General features: G+C 36.2%; 1 protein-coding gene across 16 annotated transcripts in view; it reads right to left on the reverse strand.

Moving 5' to 3' along the window:
- The window catches only part of GRIP1 (glutamate receptor interacting protein 1), an 808853-nt gene that overhangs the window by 298619 nt on the left and 485068 nt on the right, over positions 1-25166 (reverse strand). For 9 of the 16 annotated variants that reach the window (XM_056798416.1, XM_056798413.1, XM_056798421.1 and 6 more), the window contains exons 1-2: positions 24507-24584; positions 22778-23099 (exon numbers count right to left, since the gene is read on the reverse strand). The exons of 6 other annotated variants lie outside the window; for them this stretch is intronic. In XM_056798416.1, the coding sequence (XP_056654394.1) occupies positions 22778-23084 (307 nt within the window). In that variant the 5' untranslated portion in view covers positions 23085-23099; positions 24507-24584. Of the gene's footprint in view, positions 1-22777; positions 23100-24506; positions 24585-25166 lie in introns of those variants that run through there. One more of the 16 variants, XM_056798419.1, reaches the window with a different exon arrangement.

Below are 25166 nucleotides of genomic sequence, written 5' to 3' on the forward strand. Positions count from 1 at the left end.
GAGAGAGAGAGAGAGAGAGAGAGAGAGAGAGGGAGGGAGAGAGGGAGAGAGAGGGGGGAGAGGGAGAGAGAGAGAGAGAGAGAGAGAGAGAGAGAGAGAGAGAGAGAGAGAGAGAGAGAGAGAGAGAGAGCCTGCACTTGACCAACTGTCAGAATTTTATCTGCTTCTTACCGTCCTAATTCTGATATCATGCACAGCCCTCTGCTTTGCCTGCAACCTCAGAGACCTTTTACTCAAAATTCGTATCTTATGAATACCTAATCAATATTTTCCTAATTTCCTTACTACACTAATAAAGGCTCAAATCAAATTTCTCTTCAATACAATGGTCATTCACATAATCCAGATAGCTATCATGTCCCACTAAGGATTCACTTAAACATCCTCATATCCTTCAATAGCTCATGATATGCCACCACTTCTTGGCTCTTTTCATCATCTTGATCACCATTTTTCCCCTTTCAGTTTGCTCTTTGGATGAGACATTCACAATTTTCTTTTTCCAATATTAATTCTGTAGCTGTGTATAATGTTCTCTTGGTTCTTTATCCCATATAGTTCTGCCCAAGTTTTAAAAATATTAGCCTGATCATCATTTCTTATGGTACAGTAGTGTTCCATCACAATCATCCTAATATTTTTGTCCAGGTATTCCCCAATGGATGGGAATCCCTTCAATGGATGGGAATCCCTTCAATTTCTAGTTCTTTGTCATCACAATGAGAGCTGCTATAAATATTCTGGAGCATATAGGTTCTTTTCCTTTTTCCCTACTCTCCTCAGGAAATGGGCCAAGCAATAGTATTGTGTTCTAAAAACTCAAGATAATAAGAAATAATAAAACTAAATAAAAAATAGAAAAGAATAAGATACATCTTGCTCCTAAAGCAGCTGACCTGGAAAACAATAAAAGAGAGGAAATATAAGAGTTGTCATTTAGCACCTCTTCCAAAAAAGCTTCCACAGAATCTAGGTAGGTTCAATGGTTTGTGCCTGGGGCCTTGTGAGACTCCCCCTCAATAGCAAACATTAAGGACCAACCACATAAAAAGTAAATGGCAGTGTGGGTGAAAATGTGTTGGCTTCTGCATGAAGCCTTACTCTAGATTTTTCTTGTTGCTCAGTCATTTTGGGGTGAGTCTAACTCTTTATGATGACATTTTGGGATTTTCTTGGCAAAGATACTGGAATGGTTTGCCATTTTCTTCTTCAGCTCATCTTATAGACGAGGAATTGAAACAATCAGGGTGACTTGCCCAGGGTCACACCACTACAAAGTATCTGAGATCCAATTAGAACTCATGAAGATGAGTTTTCCTGATTCCAAGCCCAGGGCTCTAACACCTAATGCCCCCTTAGCTCTAGATAAGAGGACTGTCCCACTTATGTAGAGAGCCTTTCTGAACATCCTCCTTAGCCTCATTGCAAAAGGTGAAAGATATAGATTTAAACAAGTCATGAAAAGGAAAAGAAAAATAAGGGAGAAATTGGGCTAGAGACCAGCATTTAACTTTGGGCCAGGCCTTGAAAAGATCATTAAGATCAGTCCTATCTCTAGCCCAACCTGAACCAGGATGCTGGGGATAAGATCTCAACTCAGCAAAACTTTTATTCCCAAATATGAGGAGGTGAAGGCAGCTTTGTAACTCAGTCTCGGATGGGGTACCTTCTGTGAAAAGGAAAATAGCCAAACAATGATTGATATGTCAATTAAACCCCAAGAATTTTAAGAGCAAAGTCCTCAATAAAAGACCAGAGCTTAAGGGTATAAATCAACAAAGTGGGTACTAAAAGCAAAAAAGTAAGTATTAAACCTTCAAGGCTACTACCATCCCTTTGAAAACAAATATTATAAGACAAAAAGAAAGGAGACTAATGCCCGATTCAACATAAAATTCTGTGGACTCCAAAGAAAGTCCAAGGATAAGTGGACTGTATTATTTGTGACAAATGGTAATTTCCACCATGGTGTCACTTCTATCCATATTACTTCCTTCACAAATTAATATTTCTAAAAATGAGGCACAGTAGAAAATAAGGGATGATGGAACGAGAACTTAAAAAGCTATAATATGGAAATTGTTTAGAGGAGAAAGCTCAAAGCTAGCACTTGAGAAGCTTTGACCCTGTGGGGAATGCAGCTTTTATGTAAAGAAGAATTAATGATAGAAATCAGAGAATAAAATTTCACAAAACTGGAAGGAAAATAAATTAATGATGAGAATAAAGCAAAGAATAATTCTTGGGGAAAATAGAGCAAAATGAAAATGAATCTACAAATACAAAGTTGGAGTGGAAGAAATGAGGCAGGATTTTTCAAACTTGTAGAGAAGGGGCAAAAAGCAAGGAAAGAAAATCAAGAATTTCACTAGAACCCCTAAACTGGAGAAAAGATAGAAAAATGGAGGTGTATCTGGTGTGGGATGGAACTAAATGGGGGGAAAGGTTCTGGGAATGGTGTGGCATCAAAGTAAGTTGATGTTCAGTAGTAATATTTATATTTCCATTTGGGGTTTTCTTGGCAAAGACACTGGAGTGCTTTGCCATTTACTTCTTCAGTTTTATGTAGGTAGGTGTTAAGACACTTGTCCATGGTCACCCAGCTAGTAAATATCTGAGGATAGATTTGATCTTAGGACTTTTTGATTCCAGGTCCAGTACTTTATCCCCTGTACCAGCTAGCTGGCCCCAAAGTAATTTTAACAAATTCAATTTGCTTTCAAAAAAAAAGAAAAAGAAAGAAAGAAAAAAGAGAAAGAAAGAAAGAATTAAAAAAATTTTTTTTAAATACTAAAAAAACAAATGGAGAACATAAGCCTAAGTCTCATAACTTTGAATAAGGTTGGATTAAACAATTCAATAAATTGATATAGAATGTCAGAACTAGATAGGTCAACAAATTCACACAATCTATTATTTATAAGAAACATAATAAAGAAGTAAAAGAAATAAAATAAAAAGAGGTAAAGAAACAAAGAAAAGAAACAAAATGTGAATTTGGAACAAATTACAAAATGCATTAGGGGAATTTTAATAAGTAGGAGTTACAACTGAGCTCTCTATCAGAAAAAGAAAAACTAAAAATTTATAAAGTCAAAAGAGATAAACAAGTAAATCATATTGTGTTTAAAGTAACCATGGGCAAAGAACCAATATTAGATTATAAACACATAAATAAATAGAATAGCACTTAAATTCATAAAGCAGGAATTAACTAAACTGCAAATGAGAAATGAGTATTAGCAAAATAAAAGCTAGAGATTTTAATATTCTTTCTTTGGACCAAACAAATCAAACAGAAATTAAAATATTTTTTATCATCTTTTAAATGCAAATAACACACAGATTTCTCAGCATCATAGGGCACTTTTTGAAAAAAATAGACCTTTTGGGGGCAACTGGTTGGTTCAGAGGATTGAGAGCCAGGTCTAGAGATTCAAAAGTCCTGGGTTCAAATTTGAACTCAGACACTTCCTAGCAACGTGACCTTGGGTAAGTCACTTAACTCTCATTGCCTAGATCTTACTGCTCTTCTGGCTTGGAAACAATACAAAATATTGATTCTAAAATGGAAGGTAAGATTTTTAAAAAGAAAAGAAAAATAGACCTTTTAGGCAAACTGAAATTTTAAATACATATCTAAAAGAATACCAACCACATCATTTATGCATAATGCAACAAACATAAAAGTCAACACAGAGAAGCCAAGCAAAAGACAAAAAATGGAGATATAATTAAATCCTGAACACTGGAAGAAATTAACAAATTGCAAAAATTATTAGTAACTACAGGGTATTATGATATACTTATGAGACAACATACAAAAAATCCTGATGTGACTAAAACAGTCTCAGAAAATTTTATATTATAAAAAATACATTAATAAAATGGAAAAAGAGAAAATTAATAATTTCAATATATGTATTTTTAAAAAAGAAAAAAATTAGAAGAGAAATAGACATACCGGAAACTAAAAAGATAAGGCAACAAACATAAATACATAAGAACAAAAGCTATTCCCTAACAGATAAATGATCAAAAAAATATGAACAGTTCTCAAAAGAATTGTACACCACTAATGACTATATGAAAGAATGCTCCAAATCACTAATAAGAGAAATTCGATTCAAAGCTTTGGGATTTCACAACAAATTAACAAAAGTTACAAAACCTGGGAATAACTCAAAAATGGAGAAATTGTAGGGCAAGCATACCAATGCACTGCTGGTGTGAACTGGTCCAACTTTACTGGAAAGCAGTTTGGAATTATCTTGAGAAAGCCACTTAAATATTCACATTTTTTTTTTGGATCCAGAAATTCCACTACTAGTCATATATCCCAAGAAAACCAATGACAAAAGGCAAGATCCCAGAAGCATAAAAAATTACAGTGGTACTTTCTGAAGTAGCAAACAACTGGAACTAAGTAGACATCTACCAATTTTTTAGTCATTTTCCTGCTTTGCCCCAGGTTTTATGACCTTTTGGGATTTTCTTGGCAAAGATACTGGAGTGGTTTGCTCTTTCCTTCTCCAGCTCATTTTACAGATGAGAAACTGAAGCAAAGAGAGGTTTAGTGGCTTGCCCAGGGTTACTCAGCTAGAAAGTATCCAGGACCAGATTTGAACCCAAAATGAGTCTTCCTAACTCCCTTGCACCACTTAATTATTTAACAATTGGGGTCTGACTAAATGAGTTGTGAGATGTTTATGGAATAGAATATATCTGTTCAAGAAAAGGTGAATACAGAAAGACATGGGGGGATTCATATGTTTGCTCAGTGAAGTAAGCAGAATTAGGAAAATAGCCAATGACTACAAAAACATAAATTCAAATAACAAATTTCTTAAAGACATTGAACATCATGGAAACAATGAATGGCCATGGTTCCCCCACAAAAGTAGAGATATATTAAGATACTTCCTCTTGCTTTTTGCAGTTGGGGTGGCTTATATACATGTGAGAAACTGCATATGATATCAGAATTTTTTAAGATGTGGGTTAGGCTAGTTGAATTTTTTCCTTCTTTGTTAATAGAAGATGGCTCTCTCTGGGATGTAAAGGGATGATACTTTGAAAAATGTAGGTGATCTAAATAAAAAAGGATATCAATACAATTTTGTTATAAAATAAAGTTCTCTCAGGGATGGGACATTTACTGTAGAATTTCTCAGTCTTTTGAAAAGGTTATAGGTAGTATGTGGATAAAATAATGTGTATTTAGCCTCAGATAACTTGAGTTTCAATGCCAGTCCATATGACTTGGGCAATTCAATTTCTGGTCCTCAGTTTCCTCATCTGTTAAATGAAGAACTGATTAGATAGATGGCTTTTAAGGTCCTTTTCAGATCTAAATATTTCTTTATATAGCTTAACTTCTGCTATAAATGAAAAATATAATACACAGGAAAATAAGCTACAAATGATTTATATGCCATTACAGAGAAAATTCTTGGGTAGGAGAGGGACTGGGTTATATGAGATGGAGCCACGTAAGAATACTCAATGATGCCTCACCAACATGCTCTTATTTATAGATGGGGAAACCACGACCCTCTCAGTTCAGGGTTTTGCTACTCAAATGGACTCTCCCAATTTGAGAATTCTTATTTTTGATACTCTCTGTGAAGCATTCCTGCCCTAAGCAGTCTGTTCTGACTACTATCACCCCAGCTGTGATATATTTTGTTAAAGGTACTGGTACATATGGAGGGAGAAAGTCTAGTCCACTTGGGAATATTCTATTTTAAAGATGGAAATCAATGCTATAATAATCACTTGGAAACTTGTATATCAGCTTTGGACAATCTTTAGCTAGAATACTAGATCATGAGTAAAACATCGGGCTTCAGGGCTTAAAAAATAGATGAAATGGTTTAAAATGTCACTTTAAAAATGATCCATCTTAATGTTTTTTCTAAGATTCATTTTGTTTCATTAGTCAATAAAATGCCCCCCATAATAACTAGTGATTAATCATCATCAATTGTCACACTTAATTTAACACTCGTTTCATGAAGAAATTTGCAATGGACTCTGAGTCAAGGATTTACATTTTAATATCTATGTGCAGAGGTACAACAGGAGCATGTCCTCTTTGCATTAAATTCTCTCCTTCACTATGAAAACCATTTTCAGGAATTTAGATTGTTAATCATTTCTTTTATGTGACTAGCTCTAAAGATAGATATAATCTTAAAATCCATGGTGTGACAGAGGTTGTGCCAGCAGTGGTTTTTATTGTTAATGATGGTATTACTCCACCACCACAGTATTTGGGGGTTTTTTGCAGCCCATCATGGAACACCAGGTTTTATCGTTTTCTCTAGTCATCTTAATTAAGAGTAAATCCCTTCAGAAATAGCTTTCCATTTATGGCAGTACATAAGATGGGATCTAAATGTGACTTTATTGAAAGATTACCCTAGCAGCAAGCAACACACATACCGATTTCTCCCCCACTTCAGAAAACATCTCATTTATCTTATGTTTTCTCGCTACCTACAACAGTTTGTTCCAAAGGAGCTAAAAAACGAGAGGCTGTATGGTTCCGTAGAAATATCCCTAGACTAAAAATAGAACCATTGGGGTTCTAATCCCACTTCTGCCACAGGACCCTGAGCAAATCACTCTCCTGTTTTCAAGAGGTTCATTTTCCTCATCTGTTTAAAAAAAAAAAAAGCAAACGAAAAAACATTGGAGATTGATAGTTGTTAATGACCCCAATGACAAGATGATCTTGAAAGTCCCATACGGCTCTATAATTCTATTATTTTGTGCATTTGCATTCCCAATACTCAGAAGCAAAGATCATTTTGTAGTTGGGAGAAGTTTTAGAGATTATCATTTATTTTAAAAAGGAGGAGCATTAAAAAAGATAAGGAACTTTTCCCACAGGTCACATAAAGAATTGTTGGCATATCTGGCACCAGAATCTAGGTTTCCATGCTTTCAATTTAGCATTATTTCCACTATATTGTGTTGGCTAAAATGGCTAAAAATGATCATAATAATAATAAATAAAATAAAACAATGAAGTAAAAATAATAAATAATAAATAAAAATAATAACCAGGATATATATATATATATTGAGAGATTCAAAGAATAAAATTTGATTGAAGAGGGCACAAGATCAAAATGTGTTTTTAAAGCTAAATTATGAATTTTATACATTATTATATGTAACATATTATATGTCATATTAATATACATAATTATTATAGTCAATATTCTTATAATACTAATGCATATTATAATTATTATATGTAATATAATTATATATAATATAATAATATAATGTAATATATTTAATAATAATATAATACTGTTATATATGTAAAATAATCAATAATAATATATTATAATTTAATTATAATATATTATATAGACAACATGCAAACAAGCAAGATATATACAGGATATATATATATACATAAAATATTTATGCAAAGATATACAATGATCAAAATAATTAAAAGAGGGTAGGTAAACAAGATAAATAGTATTATAACATATGATTATTTGTAGATCTTATTATATTTCATGTAATCTCCAAATTATAGATTTTTAAATCCACATAAGCATAAACTTATGTGAAAAAATAAGTGGGGGTTAGGGGGGAGTGTTGTGTGGCAGTGTTATGATAGAAATACCAAGAAATGAAAGGAAATTGAGGCAAGATCTAACAAGTATAAAGAGACAAATCATGAGAAAATATCACAAAATTCCAGGTCTAAATGTGACTTTATTGAAAGATTACCATAGCAGCAACACACACGCCAATTTCTCCCCCACTTTAGAATACCTCTAATTTATCTTCTGTTTCACAAAACTATCACAAAAACCCAGAGAAGACAGAAAGTGAAGCAGAAAGGTCAAAAAAGAGAACTGGGAAAGAGACCACCACTTGGGCAATTCAGAGATCAATGGTAACTTTGGAGAGAATAGTTTCAGCAGACAAGAAAATCATCTTATTCTATTTCAATAGCTTCTTTTTATTTCATCTATTAGCAAGGTAGTCTGGTGTTGGGCACCAAGTTTCAGTTACACCTATTGTAGCTGTCAAACTGATCTGACCACCATCCACTTCTTACTTAGCCATGTGCCCAAATTTCCCAGTATTTCTGTCTATTGCATGATAATGTAGTCAAGAAATAAGCAGGAGGTCATAAATACACAGAATATAAAGTTTTACATTTCAGGGCATAACTGGGACAGATACCTAAGCAAGCAAAATTCAGATATAATAAATTACTCTACTTCCTAAAAGAGCTAGCTACATAAATCACAATTTTGCCAGAAGTGCAAAGAAATACACATCAACTCCCAAAATCCATTGTGAAAAGTCACCCCTCCTACATAGTATGAGCCAACATTCTATATCCTATACTTTAAAGTTGAGTAACATTTAGAGGTAATGACACAGGCTTATTCTATTGAATAATGCATAGTCAAAAGAAGTAAGGGACTGGGAGGAGATTTTTTTTCCTCCCCAAAGAGAGACTGGGTCTGTTTATAGAAAAAAAGTTTATCAGTCGATGCTTATTAACCATCTGCTAGGGGCCAGACACTTTCCTAAGTGCAGGGGATGGAGAAAGTGGCAACAGAGAGTCCTTGCCTTCAAGGAGCTTACAATCTAATAAGGGAGACAATTTGCAAACAAATATACACAAAGTAAAATATAGTCAGGATAAAGAAAACAACTATAAATATAATTATTAATAGAGGGTAGGTTGGACAAAAAACTGATAACTGTTCCTAGCCAAAGATAAATGCTATACTTTGAATTTTTCAAGGGGATAGATATTAGGTTCAAAACCCTGAAAAGTTTCTCTCTTTAAGTCTCTTAAAGATCAATAATAACAATTTTGATAATCATAGGATTCATAACCAAATTTCACTTTCTGCAGGGGACCTTGCCCAGTTCTTTGCCCACATATCCACCCCCCACCAATTAATGCCTCTTCCTCGGGGATGGTTTCCCATTTACTCTGTTTAGAGTTTGTATGTGCCCAATTGTTTTAAAATAGGTTTTTATTGATATTTTCTGTTTCCTATATCATCATGGAAATCCCAAGAATCCCTCTCCCTGAAAGTATCTCATTTCATAGGACAAGTGGTATTTTTAGAGAGGAAAAAAGAATCAGGACAATTGATCAGACTTTTTCAATGTATTAAAAACGTATGCAATGTACAATACCTGTGGACCTTCAAACTCCACAAATGGTTGGGTTGGAGGCATCCTCTTATATCCCTTCATTCAAGTCCTGCTTGAGCTTCATAATTTTGTTAGACTTACTTCTGATATTTTGATCTGTTATTCTTTCAATTCACATCACTGAAGTCATGGTGAGTATCATTTTATTTAATTTTGCCTCAATTCAAACAGATCTTTTCATTTGTTGTTCGGTCATGTATGATTCTTCATGACCCCATTTTGGGGCTTTCTTGGCAACATACTAGAATGGTTGGCCATCTTCTTCTCCAGCTCATTTTACAGATAAAGAAACTGAGGCAAATAGGGTTAAGTGACTTTCCCAGAGTCAGTAAGTGTTAGAGGTTGGATTCAAACTCAAGATATTTTCCTGATTCCAAGCATAGTTCTCTATCCATTGAGCCACTTCTCTGCCCCAGAGCTTTCCATACTTACATACTGTCTTCATCATACACTTTGTTTCTTAGAGCTCATAAATATTATTACATTATATTTATATACCATGTAACTAGTAATTGACATATTTTCTCTCCCATTAGAATGTAAGCTCCCTGAGGCAGCAAAAGACCATTCCTTGTATCCCCAGCTCCTAGTACAGTGCTTGGCATCAAGTTAATGCATAAAGAATGCTTCCTGACTGATTGATAATGGATCATTTGAGAGATAACTAGCTAGATCCCCTTTCTTTTCCTCCTCTTGGTAGACAGGGTCTGGGGTCTTCCCTCGGCCATTTCCAAGAGGGAGATTAAAAAAAAAACAAACAGAAATAACAAAGCTTCCATTTATATATTTTATTGTTTCACAAAGGAAGTTCCTCACCACAACCCTGTCAGAAGTATCTATTAAACATTCCTATTTAACAGAAAGGGGGAAATGAGGCTCTGAGATATTAAGTGGCACAGGAATAGAATGCCATCTTGCTACAAAGTGATGGAAATAAGATTTGAAGGACCAAGGCTGACTCAATGTCTTCCCAAGTTAAATGAAAACCTGCCCATTTAATTTTGTGTTTGAAACACGAATGTTTTGTATGAAAAGATGTTTGAATTTATTTGCTAAAAAGAAGCTGGGTCTGGTTTCTTTTTCCAGCTCAATACGTTATTAACATAAATCACTTATAATTGCTCATGTTTATAAATTGTATATATATCCTTGAATAACAATAATAACTAACATTTACATAACCTATAAAGTTAGTCGAGTGTTTTACATATATTTCCTCACTTGACCTTCACAATATTCCCCTGAAATATGGGCTATTATTATTTCTATTTTATGAATGAAGACACTGAGGATGATGAGTGAGTTTAAGTGGTTTGCCTAAGATCACACAGCCTTTAGGTTTCTGAAGCAATATTTGAACTAGGATCTCCCTAATTCCAAGCCTTCCATTCACGACGCCACCTAGATGCCCAATATACACTGTAGAGCACTTTATGCAACTTATAAAAATATCAACTCTAAACACAAGCTTAAAGGTGGGCTATCCTTTTGTGTTGTTCCATTAAAATCTGGATATTCTTTATGTCACCAGCTTGAAGAGAAATAACAAAGTCTTATGCTTCTATAATGCCAAGAAATGGCCTTGAGAACAGTCTGCAAAGATAACACAACAGTTGACATTAAATCGGGGCTAAGTAGCTCAGTGGATTGAGAGCCAGGCTCAGAGATGGAGGATCCTAGGTTACCTGACCTCAGATGCTTTCTAGCTATGTGACCACCGTTGCCCAGCCTTCATCACTCTTCTGCTTTGGAACCAATACACAGTATTGATACTAATATGGAAGGTAAGCGTTTTATAAAAATTGAAGCTAAGGAAATTGTCAACATTCATTAAGTGCCTACTATGTGCAGGCATGGTGCTAAATGCTGGAGACACAAATATGAAAAAGAAAGACAGCCCCTGTCCTATGTCCTGAAGGGGGAAAGACAACATGCAGAAAACATCTGAAAAGAAACTGGAGTTGGAGGGGAAAAAGGGGAAGGTACCTGACACAGAAACATGGCGGAGAAATGCCACCAATGGGGCAGCCTTGGGAGAACTGAGAGGAATGGGGAAATATCTGAGCTGAGCTCTCTCTTTAAATGAAGATGAACTTCCTGGCAAAGAAATATCAAGAGATAAAAAGTCAACACCAAGAAGAATTCCTATTTCTGGGGGATAAATGTTGAACACGGGTTCCTTGGCTTTTCCATCCCGAAATGCAGTCACTTCTGTCCTTTGTATGAGATTACTCTTTGGATAAAAAAGGGGGGGAACAAAAATGTGGGGAGAAAAAGAAAAGGGAAGGGGATGAGATACGGGGGGGAAAAGGACAAATGAATGAGAGAAAAGGTTAGAAGAGGAGAGGGGAGGGGAGAGGAGAAGAGAAAAAAGGGGAGAGACAAACAGAGAGGAGCAGAGAGAGACAGAAACAGAGAGAAGCTATACAAATCTAGGCTTACAAAGATTTACAACTCTTTGCTTTACAAAGATTGGAAATATCTTCCATTCTAGATGGGACATGGATGTCTGCTGTCACAAAAACAAACCCATGACTCTTTGGTCTGCTCAGGGAGAAGCCAGTTAAAATCTAGCAAGTCTAGTCCTCAGTGACAGAAATTGAGGCCATCACAAAGCTCCTTCCTGAGGTCTTTTCAACTGAGAAAGGTCTTTCAGAGTTGCTGTTTCTAGGTAGTGCTTTTGAGAACCCAGGGTCACATCTATGCCCCGAGGAAACATCAAAGTAGAAATTTAAACAACAGACATATGTTTTATTGTCAGAAAATTCTACTCTTTAGGACATGTAGTTTTTTTTATTGTGTCATAAGTCAAGTCACAAATGTTAGTTACAGTGAAGGCTGGATTTCTCCAGTGGACAGTAATACACAAGGAGCAGGATATCCAAACTCTGCCTGGGGAGCATAAATAAAGTCGGGCCCAGATTCTGCTGCTTGCAAACTGAAGAGATTCCCAAAACCAAAACCCAAAACCAAAAGAAGACTTACTTCTTATTTGCATGCATTCTCTAACAGTCAAAATTGTCACTCATTATGGGGTCCTCACTATACCATCAAATGGCTTCTCCTTACTACCTCTGACACATGTTTATCACACTGGGAGAGAAAATAACTAAGCTACAAGATTTTCCCACCCAGAACAAATGCATTTAAACTTAGATTAACAAAGAATACTTTGTATTAATTTTCTAATCTATGATGATCAGAAGATCAACACAAGGAGTATCAGAATTAAAGGACAAGGGAATTGAGCATTCCCCATTAAGTATACTGTGGGTGCCACATTATATAGTTGGTTAATGTATTATTAATATTTTTCAGCTCTTTTTGTAGTGGATAAGAGCACTAGCACTGAAGTCAACATGACTTCTTCTTCATGAGTTCAAATCCAGCCTATGAAATTTAGGAACTGAGTGGCCATAGGAAAATCACTTAAATCCTATTTGCCTCAGTTTTCTTCTCTGAAAAATGAGCTGAAGAAGGAAATGGCAAACCAACCTGGCATCTTTATCAAGAAAACCCCAAATGGAGGTCACAAAGAGTTGGATACAACTAAAAAAGGATTAAACAACAAAACATAGAAGACTTTCTTGACTGGGAAATTCAACTGAGGCACATGGACAGGTGGCAGAATATGAAGGCAAGGGAGTAATGGAAGTTTAAACAAATCCTTGTTTACTAGAAAAAGCAATGAACTAGGAATCTGGGGCACTGGGAATCTGACTTGAAATGGTTGCTCCATTAACTAACCCCATTAGGCAATGAGCTACTTGAGAGCAAGGACCATATTTTTTGTCTTTCTTTGTATTCCCAGTAGGTAGGATGGTACCTGGTACAAAGTAATAAAAACTCATTATCGTTGATTTAATTTATATCTGATTATATTGAATCTATTTCTTTTTTGTTGACTTGACAAGCTGAGTAACCTAGTCACAGAATATCATAGGGACACTCAGCTCCATTCAGATACCAAAATGATTCCTCTGTAAGCTCAGTTTAGTCGATGTCATGCTCCTAGTCAATAAACTCCAATGGATCCCATGGTCTCTATGACCAGTTAAAACTGTATCAACAACAAAATGCATTTAAGCATTTACTATGTGTCAAGTGCTGTGCCAAACACTGGAGATACAAAGAAATTGGTTCCTGGGTTCAAGGATCTCATAGCCTAATGGGGGGAGACAACATAAAAACTAATTATGTAGAAATAAGAGGTATACAAGATATACTGATGGAAGGCATTAATCAGGAAAGGATGCTTGTAGAAGGTAAGAGTTTACTTGGGATACAAAGAAAGCCAGTAAGACCAGGAGACAGAATAAGAGTCCAAGGCAGGTGGAAGCATACCATCCTTCACCTTATTTTCTCCATGAATTTTTCTCTAGTGTCTTGTTTTACCACATGACAAAGAGGGAAATATGTATTATATGATAAGAAATGTACAACCTATAGCATATTGCCTTGCCTTCTTGGGAAGGAAAGGAGTGGGAAGGAGGAAAAAATGTGAGAGGTTTTTGGACTTAGCTAATGTGGGAATTTGTTTCTTTTGGATAAGAATATTTATTATAATTTATTATATATTTATAACAAATCATATGTATTATATTATTGTTATACATAATATTATGTTATAATATATTATAATTGTATATGTGTATGGGAGAGGAGGGTTAAAAATAGGAGAGAGAACATTTTAGGAATGGGAGAGAGTGAATAAAAATGGCCAGAGGTGGGAGATGGAATTTTTCCTCTAAGGAATGGAAAAAAGAAAAAAAAAACAATTGTCACTGGGCCACATAGTATTTGAGGGTAGGGAAGAAGATGGAAGAGTAAGGTATAAGAAGACGGGAAAGGTAGGAAGGGGGCAGGTTATCAAGGGCTTCCAATACTAAACAAAAGATGATATATTTATAAAATATAAATAATATTTTATATACTTATATAAATAGATTAACATTTTCATATAATATATTAATATTTTAAATATATTGTGGTATATAGTAATATTATATCCATTCAATTTGTTTATGTAAATAACATATTCCTATGTTATAATTATATTTGTAGAGACAGCAACAGGAATTTATTGAAGACCAGGTTGACATGGTCAGAACTAAGCTTTAAGAAGATCAAATTGAAAAGTGAATAAAGGATGGACTGGAGGAAGGTAGACCAACCAATCAGGCAACCAAAATAGTCCAGGCATAAAGAGAAGAGAGTCTACACCCAGGTGGTAACAGTGTTGGTGGAGAGAAGATAGAGATGTCTCAGGCTTTTAAAATCCTTCACAACTAGCCTTGGACCCATCCATTCAGGCTCCCTTTGCAATATTCTATACTCCAACCAAAGCAGCCTTCTCTCTATTCCTGTGTCTTTGAAATAGCATGCCTTAAATACACTGCCTCTACCTCTCACAATATCTTACATTCTGTAAAACTTGGGTCACTTGCCAGCTCCTAAATATAGTCTTTCCTGATCCCAACTCCCAACTGCAAGTGATTTCCATTCAGAATTCATGTTTTAAAAATGATCTGGTACTTCTTTCGTATTTATTTATTTATTCTGAATAGATGTGTGTGCTGTGTTCCCCAATAGAATATAAGCTCCCTGAGGTCAAGGACATTTCATTTTTTTGCATTTGTGTCTCCAGATCACAGAAAAGCATCTGACAGAATGCTTAATAAATCTTTGATTGATGGGACCTTAGAAGTCAAATAGTCCAATTAGTGATGTATGAATGCAATCGAACATTATTCTACCATTTTGTTGTTGTTGAGTCATTTTTCAGTCATGTCTGCCACTTGGTGACCCCATTTGGGGTTTTCTTAGCAAAGATACTGGAGTGGTTTGTCATTTCTTTCTCCAGCTCATTTGACTGATGAGGAACCTGAGGCAAACAAATGATGACATGCCCATAGAAACTAGAAAACTATCACAATAGGCAGGGGAGATAAGAAAGGTCTGAATTTGGGAAGGAAGAACTGGGCAGGAAAATTGCCAAAGCCCGGTGAAAGGCTGAATACTGAGAAAGGGAGGAACCCAAGAGAACATCAAAACCAAGAGTAATGCCAAAATGTTTGGCCTTAGAGTGAACCTGGAATTTTAATCATGAAAAGAATATATAGGATAGATCTTTGGCCAAATTTTCCCTTAGAAGCTCACATTGAAGAAATAACATCAAATTTCAAAAAAAATTACTCTTTTTCAAGAATTAAGGGAAGAAAGTTGTCTAGGGCTAATTATGGAATAAGAGAAGGAGTCTCGGGTTCTAGTCCCTACTCTCAACCTACCTAGGGGACATTGTACCGGTCAAATTCCCCAGATCTCAACTTTCCCATTAACCCAACCCCTTCATTTTCTAAATTTTCTAAAAGTTCCCTGCTTGCTCTCAAATTCTGAAATTCGATTATGCCCTGTCACTGCCATTTATTGGCATAGAAAAAAACCTTATCCTATAGCCATAGCATAGTTTTCATCTAAAATGAAGCTACGATTGACAGAGAGAGCTGATAGATAGACAGACAGACAGATAGACAGACAGGCAGGCAGGCAGGCAGGCAGGCAGGCAGATAGATAGATAGATAGATAGATAGATAGATAGATAGATAGATAGATAGATAGATAAATGACTTGGTGAAGGATGACAGGAACACTTATTGTCCTTACAGTGGGGTTGTGTTAGAAATAAACCTGAGCATTGAAAAAGTACTAAGAGTTTTTTTCTCCTTTCCTTCCAAGGTCATTGTTTAATTTCACTGTGATATAGTTAGCTATGGGCCAGCAAGGTGGTGCAGTGGGTTTAGAGTCAAGAAGAGTCATCTTCCTGGGTTCAGATCTAGCCACAGGAAATTCCTAGCTGTGTGATCCTGGATAAGTCACTTAACCCTGTTTGCCTTAGTTTCCTCATCTGTAAACCAAGCTGGAGAAGGAAATGGCAAAGCATCCCAGGATTTTTGCCAAGAAAACTTCAAAATGGGGTCATAGTCAGACATAACTGAAACAACACTGCAATAAAAAAATAGTTGATGCTATATAATGTGTCCAATTTAATCCATTTTCTAAGATCTGGGTTCAAATCTTATATCTGATAGGATCACAGGATAATGAGGTAGAAGAGGTTTTACAGATCACCTACTTCAATTCTATTATTTTACAGGTAATGATACTGAGACTTGGAAGAGTCAAATGAGCTGTCTAAAGATGAAAGAGATTTGGACTCTGGTTCTTTGACTCTAAACCAAGTATTTTATAACAAAGGTAATACATTTCTTGCCCAAAAGTCTCCCCAGGGTTGTGTGACCATATAAAAATGCAATTGGAAAATGTTAAACAAAATAAATAAAAATATAACACATAAAATGTTAATTTGTGGTTTCTAAGTCAATATGCAATACTACTCTACCATATCACATTGTCTCTCCAAATGAAAGGTAAGATCATAGATTCTGAGGCCAAAGGGGCCTTCAAGATCATCTAATATATCTCTTTATTTGTGGTTGGGTAACTTGTTGAAGTTTGTACAGAGTAGTGAGTGGCAGAAATAGGATTTGAATCTAGGTCATTCTGATTCTAAATGCAAAACTCTTCCCACAATATCATGTATGGTCCTCCACAAGTTCTGAAGTGGCACAATGCATATGATGCTGATGCTGGAGTTAAGAAGATATGAGTTCAAATCTAGATGCACCATCTTAGACAAGTCAACCAACCACTGCTTGCTTCAGTTTCCTCAACTGTAAAATGAGGATCATAATAGCACCTACTTCACAGGGTTGTTCTGTGGATCAAATGAGGCAATATTTTAAAGCTCTTAGCCCACTGCCTGGCACATAGTAGTTTCTTAAGAAATTCTTTCTTCCCTTTAGTGGCAAGGTCCTACTGTGTAAGTTTGTCCTGAGGACCAAATGTGTAGAAAGCAGTGTAAGCAATGCAAACTTTTTAAGTCCAATAAAGGTGTTAGTTATTGCAGAACCTCATTGAGGGTTCAGGCCATGTCTTATCCTTTTCTTAATCCTGTCACGCCAAGTACAAGGTAATAGGAGAGTTTGGTTAATGGTGGGGGATGCAGTAAAGGGAAATGGAAGTCTGTGTCAGATTACTTCTGGGAAACTCCACTAAGAGAACTGTTTCAAGAGTCCTTGAGACAATCAGTTGGGGATTGCTCCGTGCCTGCATTGGTGAAACACACCCTCAAGAAGGTAAACAAAAGATCATGACTGACTCACATGCTCCCCAGACTCATTTGAGGCGCCAAAGACAACAGCTCTAGGCTAGCCTCCCTCTACCCAAGGAACACAACAGAGAAAGGCAAAAATTTTCATCAACAATACAGAGCTTGAAGGCTTTATCACAAGGAGAAAAGTGATAATTCACCAGATAGGAGAACATTAAAAAAACCCAAAACTTTAATGATTCCCAGAAGTATAAATACTGCATCACATTTTTGGATGCTAGGAAACAGACAGCTGGGATGCAGCAGTGAGAAACGGGATGGTCTATTCTGAACAAAGGCATCACACTGATAAGGAATTTTAAAAGCTTGAGTGCTAATCATGTTTCTCTCTGTAAAAAAGAAAAAAAAGTGGCTATAATGACACATACAATAGGTTATGAAGGACCAAACAAAAGATTTCAAAATCCTATGGAAATAAATGGTAATTTTATGAGACTTTGGCAGGGTGATCATTAAATGTAGTGCTTTCACCACAGAAAGGAGATTTCCTGAGTCACATTAGTCTGGAGGAATTTGGATACCTTTAATTTAGGAATTTGGCATTTTAGGAAGAAAGGTCACCCCCAGAGATACTGAAAATGCTCTGCCTGGACAGAAAAGCCATTGAATTCTTTGGACAAGGCAGATAGAGAGGGCTGTTTATTCAGTAATGGCCAAAGGTTGTTTGCCTTTATGAGGAATCCAAACATAGGGTGAAAAGATGAGTCCAGGAAGAACTGTCCATGGTCCTTTGAGACAAGCCATGATCACTATGAATGTCAAAGGGTAGCATAATGGTCTCTCTAAGTTCAGGGTCCTTTTCAGGTAGCCAAGATGAATAATGGAAGTACTTTATGTGTTTCTGGGTCTGTTTATGGAATCCATGGAGTCCTTTGTCTTCTCTGCTTTCTGGTGAGTGAAATAAAAGCTGTTCTCTTCATGTGTATATACCTTGGGTGCCTATAAAGGACTTGGATCTTTATTATTTATATCTGGAGAAACAAGTCAAAGATAAGCTGTATTAGGAGAGGTTTCTGGAGTAATTCCAGGTGTGGACAAACAAATCAGAGAGAGAAAATTACCCTTTGGGGGTAAGCCCTCCCCCCCGCCCCGGCCTGAATTTGATTATTTTAAACCTTGAGTCCTGGGAGGCTACCTTAAGGGTCACACATCAATCTTTTGAGTCATACACAGACAGTAATCAGTATCTGTGCTGCCATCTTTAAGTGCATAGGAAAAAAAGGCTCATTTGATGCATGACATGGGAATTCCCCACGGATTCAAGTCGCGAATAAATAATGAATCACATCAACTAACTTTTATGAATTATAAATATTTATAGACAGAAAACTCTAAGCTATAAAGGCACTGTTGTGGCTAGAGCTAGAATACAAACAGCTAAAACCAGAAGCATGATAATAAATTTGTTCTAATCAAGTTGCATCCTAGCTTTCAGAATCTGTAAAAGCAGAGGTGATTTTAGCTAAAATCTTTACATGGAAAAGGAGAAGCATTTAAGAAATGAGTCTGAAATTTTTTTTTAATGAAAAAGACTTTACCCATGAGAAAATGGCAGAGGGGGAATACAAAAACCTTCCAGAATTTCAGTGTCAATGATGGACAATCAAGGAAAATTGGAGAAACTATCATATCCATTAGATCATGAGGCCACAAAGAAAATCTAACTCATACTATATAAACACAATGGCTTGGTTAAGAATTCTCTAAATGTTCAATATTTTATAATCTTATAACAAAAAGATGGATGATATGGTGGAAAAAGACTTGGCCTTGAAGTTAAGAAGATGCTAGTCTTAGTCTAGATTCTGACATAAACTGGCTGTGTGATCCTAGTTAAGTCACACCATTTTTAGGGCAACAGGAATTCTCCAAGACTATAACTTAGAGAATTGCTGATCAGAGTTATTGATCTATTTGAGAAGAGGGATGATAAAAAAGTGGGAATTTCCCACATCTATGAAATCACAAATCTGTGCCTTTCCCTCCCCTAAAAAAACCTGATCACATAATCTTATCACCAATAAGAAGATCCAAGCACTGCAATGGGAGAATATCAGGATTAGATGAAAACAAAAGAATGCTGATAGCCAGAATTTAAGCCACATGTGTTACCACAAATGTGCAATCCAATAAATATTCAAAGAGATTCTAAGAATAAAATGTTGATGGAGTTCAAAACTCAAGAGGACAATATTATGTGAACAACTGCCCAATATAAATATACCAACTCCAGTAACAAGTACAATCAGGACATTTTAGTCTCCACAGGTCCAAGTTATCAAAACTTTGCATTTATAAGGATGAAACTCCTCCTAATCCTGCAAGTGAACCTTAGAGGGAATAATGTTCTCAGTGTGACAACTGGAAGTAATAACAAATAAACTTCAATATGTTCTTTGCTCTTCAGTGGCATGAATTATAATGGAGCCATTTAAACCAAACCCAGTTTCATGTTAGCCCTTTAGTTTATGCCATGTCAAACACTATGGAGAAAATAATTTGAGGTAAAAGAAGAGAGTCTAAAAAAAGAAGAAGAAGAGATTCTTCTTATATACAGGGATATTTGTCCCATATACACAACATGACTTGATCTCTCTTTAGTATCTCCTCTGAAATGTTGAATTAATCAGTTTCAAATATTCAAATAATAATAATTATATATAGGTATATATAGTTCTTTATATATACATATATGAAAATATATGTGTGCTTATATATAGTGCTTTCAATTCATAACTGCCCTGGGTTCTTCCAGCAACCTGAAGCTCCCTGGCAGCACCTACTGCAATGGATTGAGCAACTACAAATTCAAAAAAGAAGCTTTTATTAAGCATTTACAATCTAGACGTGAGTATGGTCCTGGGTGGGTCCTGTGAGAGGATGCTCTTCTCATAACATCTTTGTAGCAGACAGTTCAAACTTTATTATCCCCATTTTATAGATTAGAAAACAGACTAAGACATTTGCTCAGGGTCATAGCACTAACGAATACTTGTTAAGAGTTGTGGACCTCTAAGTTTTATCATTCTAGGTCCACCAAATATCACAGCAATATTCCATTCATCAATGGAACTTAGCATTTGCATTCATTTTTTAGAAATAAATGCGCATTGATTTGATAACTTTAAGTAAAAAGTTATTCATGTTTTAATCCAATTTTTTTCTAGAGGCTCGTCTAAAATGAATTTATATAGCACCTACTATGTGCCAGGTACTCTGTTTAAACACTTAATAAATATCAACTCATTTGATCCTCACAATCACCCTGCAGGGCTGGTGTTGTTAATATCCCCATTTTATAGTTGAGAAAACTGAGACAAACAGAAGTTAATTGACGTGTCTAATGTCACACTGCTATTAAGTTTCTGAGGTCAGATTTGAACTGAGTCTTCTTGACTCCAGGTCCTGCATTCCATCCATCTAGGGAAAGTATCTCACACACATTTAACAGGTGGTGACAAATGATGGAGTTTATATATCTTTTAGATAGGGAAAAGAGGGTTTAAATAATTCAGCATGGTGAAGGATGTACCAAGTTTCTTTACTGAGTCATCTTTTACTATGTATTCTCTCTTAGAAATTCCATCATGAGAGTGACACCACTTGTTCAAAAACATAAGGCTCTAAAATGTTAACAAGCACATTAGCCTATTTACCACATCCTTTCCAATAAATGAAAATCTTTTTCCTTACACAGAAAATTCAAATTGTATTATACAAATCTGTTATTTTTCAACATTATCACCTATATTTCTATTTTTCTTTAAGGGAGGTTCATCTGCCTACATCAAGCTGGACAGCCATTGGTTCTACTCTCAGCAGTAAAATCAATAACATCAGCAATTTCAAAGTTATGTCTCTAAGAAGGTCACCTTCTACTACAATGGGCAAGCAAAAGAGGACAAAATACTGTGGTAGAGAATGGGAAGGATGAAAGAAAGTGAGGGGGAAGGTGGCTGAATAGTAGGAGAGAATAGGAAAGTATTGGGAAGAGAGTAGAGGGGTAGGAGGGCGCCTCTAGTAAACAGATATCTGTCTTAACTCCAAGAATCATCTTTAGCCCTATACAGTCTTTCCTGACCTCACCACCAATATACTAAAACTGTTCTCCTTGATTACCCAAGGCAATATTTCTGATCTTTGTCCCACACAAAGTCTCAATATTCTTAATCGTGCTGAGCATCCTTTTATCTGATGTCTTGTATCTTAATTGGGCTGAGCATCCTTCCATCATCTTTTGTATTCTGAGGCACAACACATTCTGATTTTCCTCACACCTCTCTAAGCCACTACTGTGTCTCTTTCTTTGGTGCCTCAAAAAAAGAATTCCAATTCCCTTATGATATGTTTTCTGAATCTTGATTTCTTTTTCTCATCTCTCTACACTTCGTCCTTTTGGCAATCTTCCCCATTACCATGTAAATCAAACTCTATACACACAAAATTCCCACATCAATCAACAAATGCTGTGTATATTCAGGGCTTATTATCTGCCAGGAACCATTGGAGACACAAATACAATAGGGAAATGGTTCCTACCCTCAAGTAACTTAAAAAATTTTTTTCTCTTTAAAAACAACAACAGGAGGCAGTTGGATGCCTCAGTGGATGGAGAGCCAGGTCCAGAGATGGGAGGTCCTGGGTTCAAAATTGGCCTCAGAAACTTCATAGCTGTGACCTTGGGCAAGTCACTTGACCCCCATATTGCCTAGCTCTTACCACTCTTCTGCCTTGGAACCAATACCTAATATTGATTTTAAGACAGAAGGTAAAGGTTTAAAAACAACAACAGCAAAAAAGAAAGACCTTCCATCTTAAAAATCAATGCTGTGTATCGTTTACAAGATGAAAAAGCAAAAAGGGCTAGGTAATGGAGGTAAAATGACTCACCCAATGTCACACAGGTAGGAAGTATCTGAGGCCAGATTTTAATCATTTACTAAATTTGCTAGTTAAACACCATTTAAGATCATGCCAGAGTTGGGACTGGAACTCATGTCTATAAATTCTTTGTCTAATGTTCTTTCCACTACACAAGAAGGGTGAACCAAGGCAAGACCTTATCATTATCCCTCCTTCCATCTCCTTTGATCTACCTTCCTAAGGACTCTGTTTAGAGAAACAGTGGAGCCAAGAGAGAGTTTCCAAACTAGAGAACAAAGAACGACATTAGCAAAGGATTCCGATGCAAATCCCTCAAAACAACCTATGTGTCATGGAATAAAAAAGTAAGAATAAACTAAGGAGCTTACTGAATTGGAGGGTATCTCATAAGATCAACAAAAGACATAAAAGAAGATACACGGAACAAATATGGCGGGACCATACCATTGATGCCTCTGGGAGAAATGTTGTAGAAAATGTTTTGGGGAAGCTCCTTAGATATGTCAGTCTTTGAGCACACTTCACCAGGAGGACTGCTTTGGTCAAAATCATCAATGTAAGCCTGCAGGGCCTCGGATGCTGACCTGTATATCCTTTCTCCATATAGGATGGAGCCAGTGGAGGCACTGTGCTCACTAATTTTCTCGCTGCAACTTAACCGAAGAGAAGATGTTGAAGACTCCTGAGAGAAAGCACCGAGTTTTTTAACTGCCTCTGCCATGGATATCTCAGAATGGGTAGTCATTTCCATTCAAGTTTTTTTTAACTGTAAATACATAAATACATAGAGAATTAATGTACTTTAAAAAATATTCATCTTCTGTCTTGGAATCAATATTCAATATTGGCTTGAAGACAGAAGAATGATAAGGGGTAAGCAATGGGTGTCACATAGCTAAGAAGTGTCTGAAGTCACTTTTGAACCTAGGACCTTCTACCTCTAGCCCTGGTTCTCAATCCACTGAGCCACCTAGCTTCCCCAAATTTATGTACTTTCAAGAGCAAATGTGGGGTCGTAGAAAAAGTCCCAGACTTGACCTTGGTAGATTTAGGTTTGAAATTATCTCTGAATGACATTGGCAAGTCATCTAATGTCCCCGAGCCTCAGTTTCTTCATCTGTACAAAGAGATGATAATATTTAACACTATTTGTCTTATGGGGCTGTGAGGAGAGAAATCTTGTGTAAACCTCAAAAATATTACAGATTATAGAAATATATCATGGTGTTTTGTTAGGGAACCAAAAACATAAAAGTTGTTCAGAAAATGATAAATTATGAGCAGTATTAAAAATTCAAAAAAAGCAGTAGCATGGTAAAACCAACTGCATCCAAGAGAGCTTGAGAATAAAGGAGCTGGAGGGAAGGGTAAGGGAAAAGAGGTAAAAGGAATAAGCATTTATTTATTAAGCACCTCATTTTATGTGCAAAGCATTGTGTTCAACACTTTATGAATATTATATCATTAGATTCTTATAGCAACCCTGTGAGGTAGGGTGTTATCCCCTTTTTATAGTTGAGGAAACTGAGGCAGATAGGAATTAAGTGATTTGCTCAATATCACACAGCTAAGCGTCTGAGGCTGAGTTTGAATTCGAGACAGGCACTCTTATTTTCTGATCCACTGAGTTGCCCCCCCCCCAAAGCCAGAGCCTATATGGGAGAATACCTGCTACATTTTACCTGCAGGCCAATGGTCAAATTAATATGAAAGCATTTTATAGTACTTTCCACACAACAACAAGGCAGGTAATGTAAGTATTATTGCCCCCATTTTATAGATCAGGAAACTGAGGCTTGGGGAGGTTGAAGTATCTGCTCAATCACACTGCTGGTAAGTGTTGGGGATGAGAACTCAAATATAATTTGATATCTAGTGCTCTTTCCATTTCAGCACACTGGAGTAGATCTGTGGAGCCCTTTGGAGTAGGGGGCAGAAATTCTCAGGATGTGGGGCTGTGAACTAGTGGCTTGGTCATCTAGTATGCTATGGCATAGACACTTTGGTCTACAAGGTGTCTTACTGGTTCATATGGCCAAGAATTTAGTGCCTAAATAGTATGGTACTTTTTTCTCTCTTTATAAATTTTCAACATTGTGTGAAAAAAAATACAGCCAGCTCATCCTTAATCTGGTTGAGAACACAAATGGAGAATACCAAGGAGAGTACTCACTTTTTTTGGTCCTACAACATACAAGTGGACAGTATGTTTTTTTCAGAATTGTGCCATTTATGACATCACAATACAGAAAATTCCTTTCTTCTACTGAGTACTGTTTTAACCTTTACACCTCTCTCTAGGGGAAGAGATGAAAATTAAAAGACATAAGAGATAAGCGAGAAATGGACAAAAGGCTAGATATCTACATGGGTTTGAATCAGAGGGGACTTGACTCCAAGCAAGAGTTAGGAGATTTGGAAAGGAAAAACTGTGAATATTCTTTGAATTAGACTCAACTCAAGTCAATTAGAGTTAAGTGCCTAGTATGTGGAAATCAATGTACTAGGCAATGAGGGCTCCCAAGATGGAGCAGGCAGTTCATACCATCTACCAGAGAATTATAACATTTACACCAATAAATATGATTCCTTGAATCATATATATTGGTGTGAATGGGATCAAGGCAAAAGAGAGAGTAATATTTCGCTCAACAAGCATTTAAAAATACCTATTATGAGATAGGTACTGTGCTAAAAACTAGGGATATGAAAAATTTTTTGAATCCTCACCTTCTAGTCACTACTAAGTCTTGACCAGGGTCACAAAGCTAGGAAGTATCAGAAGCCAGATTTCAACCCAAGTCCTCCCCTATGCCTGGTGCTCTCTTCACTG

This window comes from Monodelphis domestica, chromosome 5 (assembly GCF_027887165.1).
Source record: "Monodelphis domestica isolate mMonDom1 chromosome 5, mMonDom1.pri, whole genome shotgun sequence".
NCBI lineage: Eukaryota > Metazoa > Chordata > Mammalia > Didelphimorphia > Didelphidae > Monodelphis > Monodelphis domestica.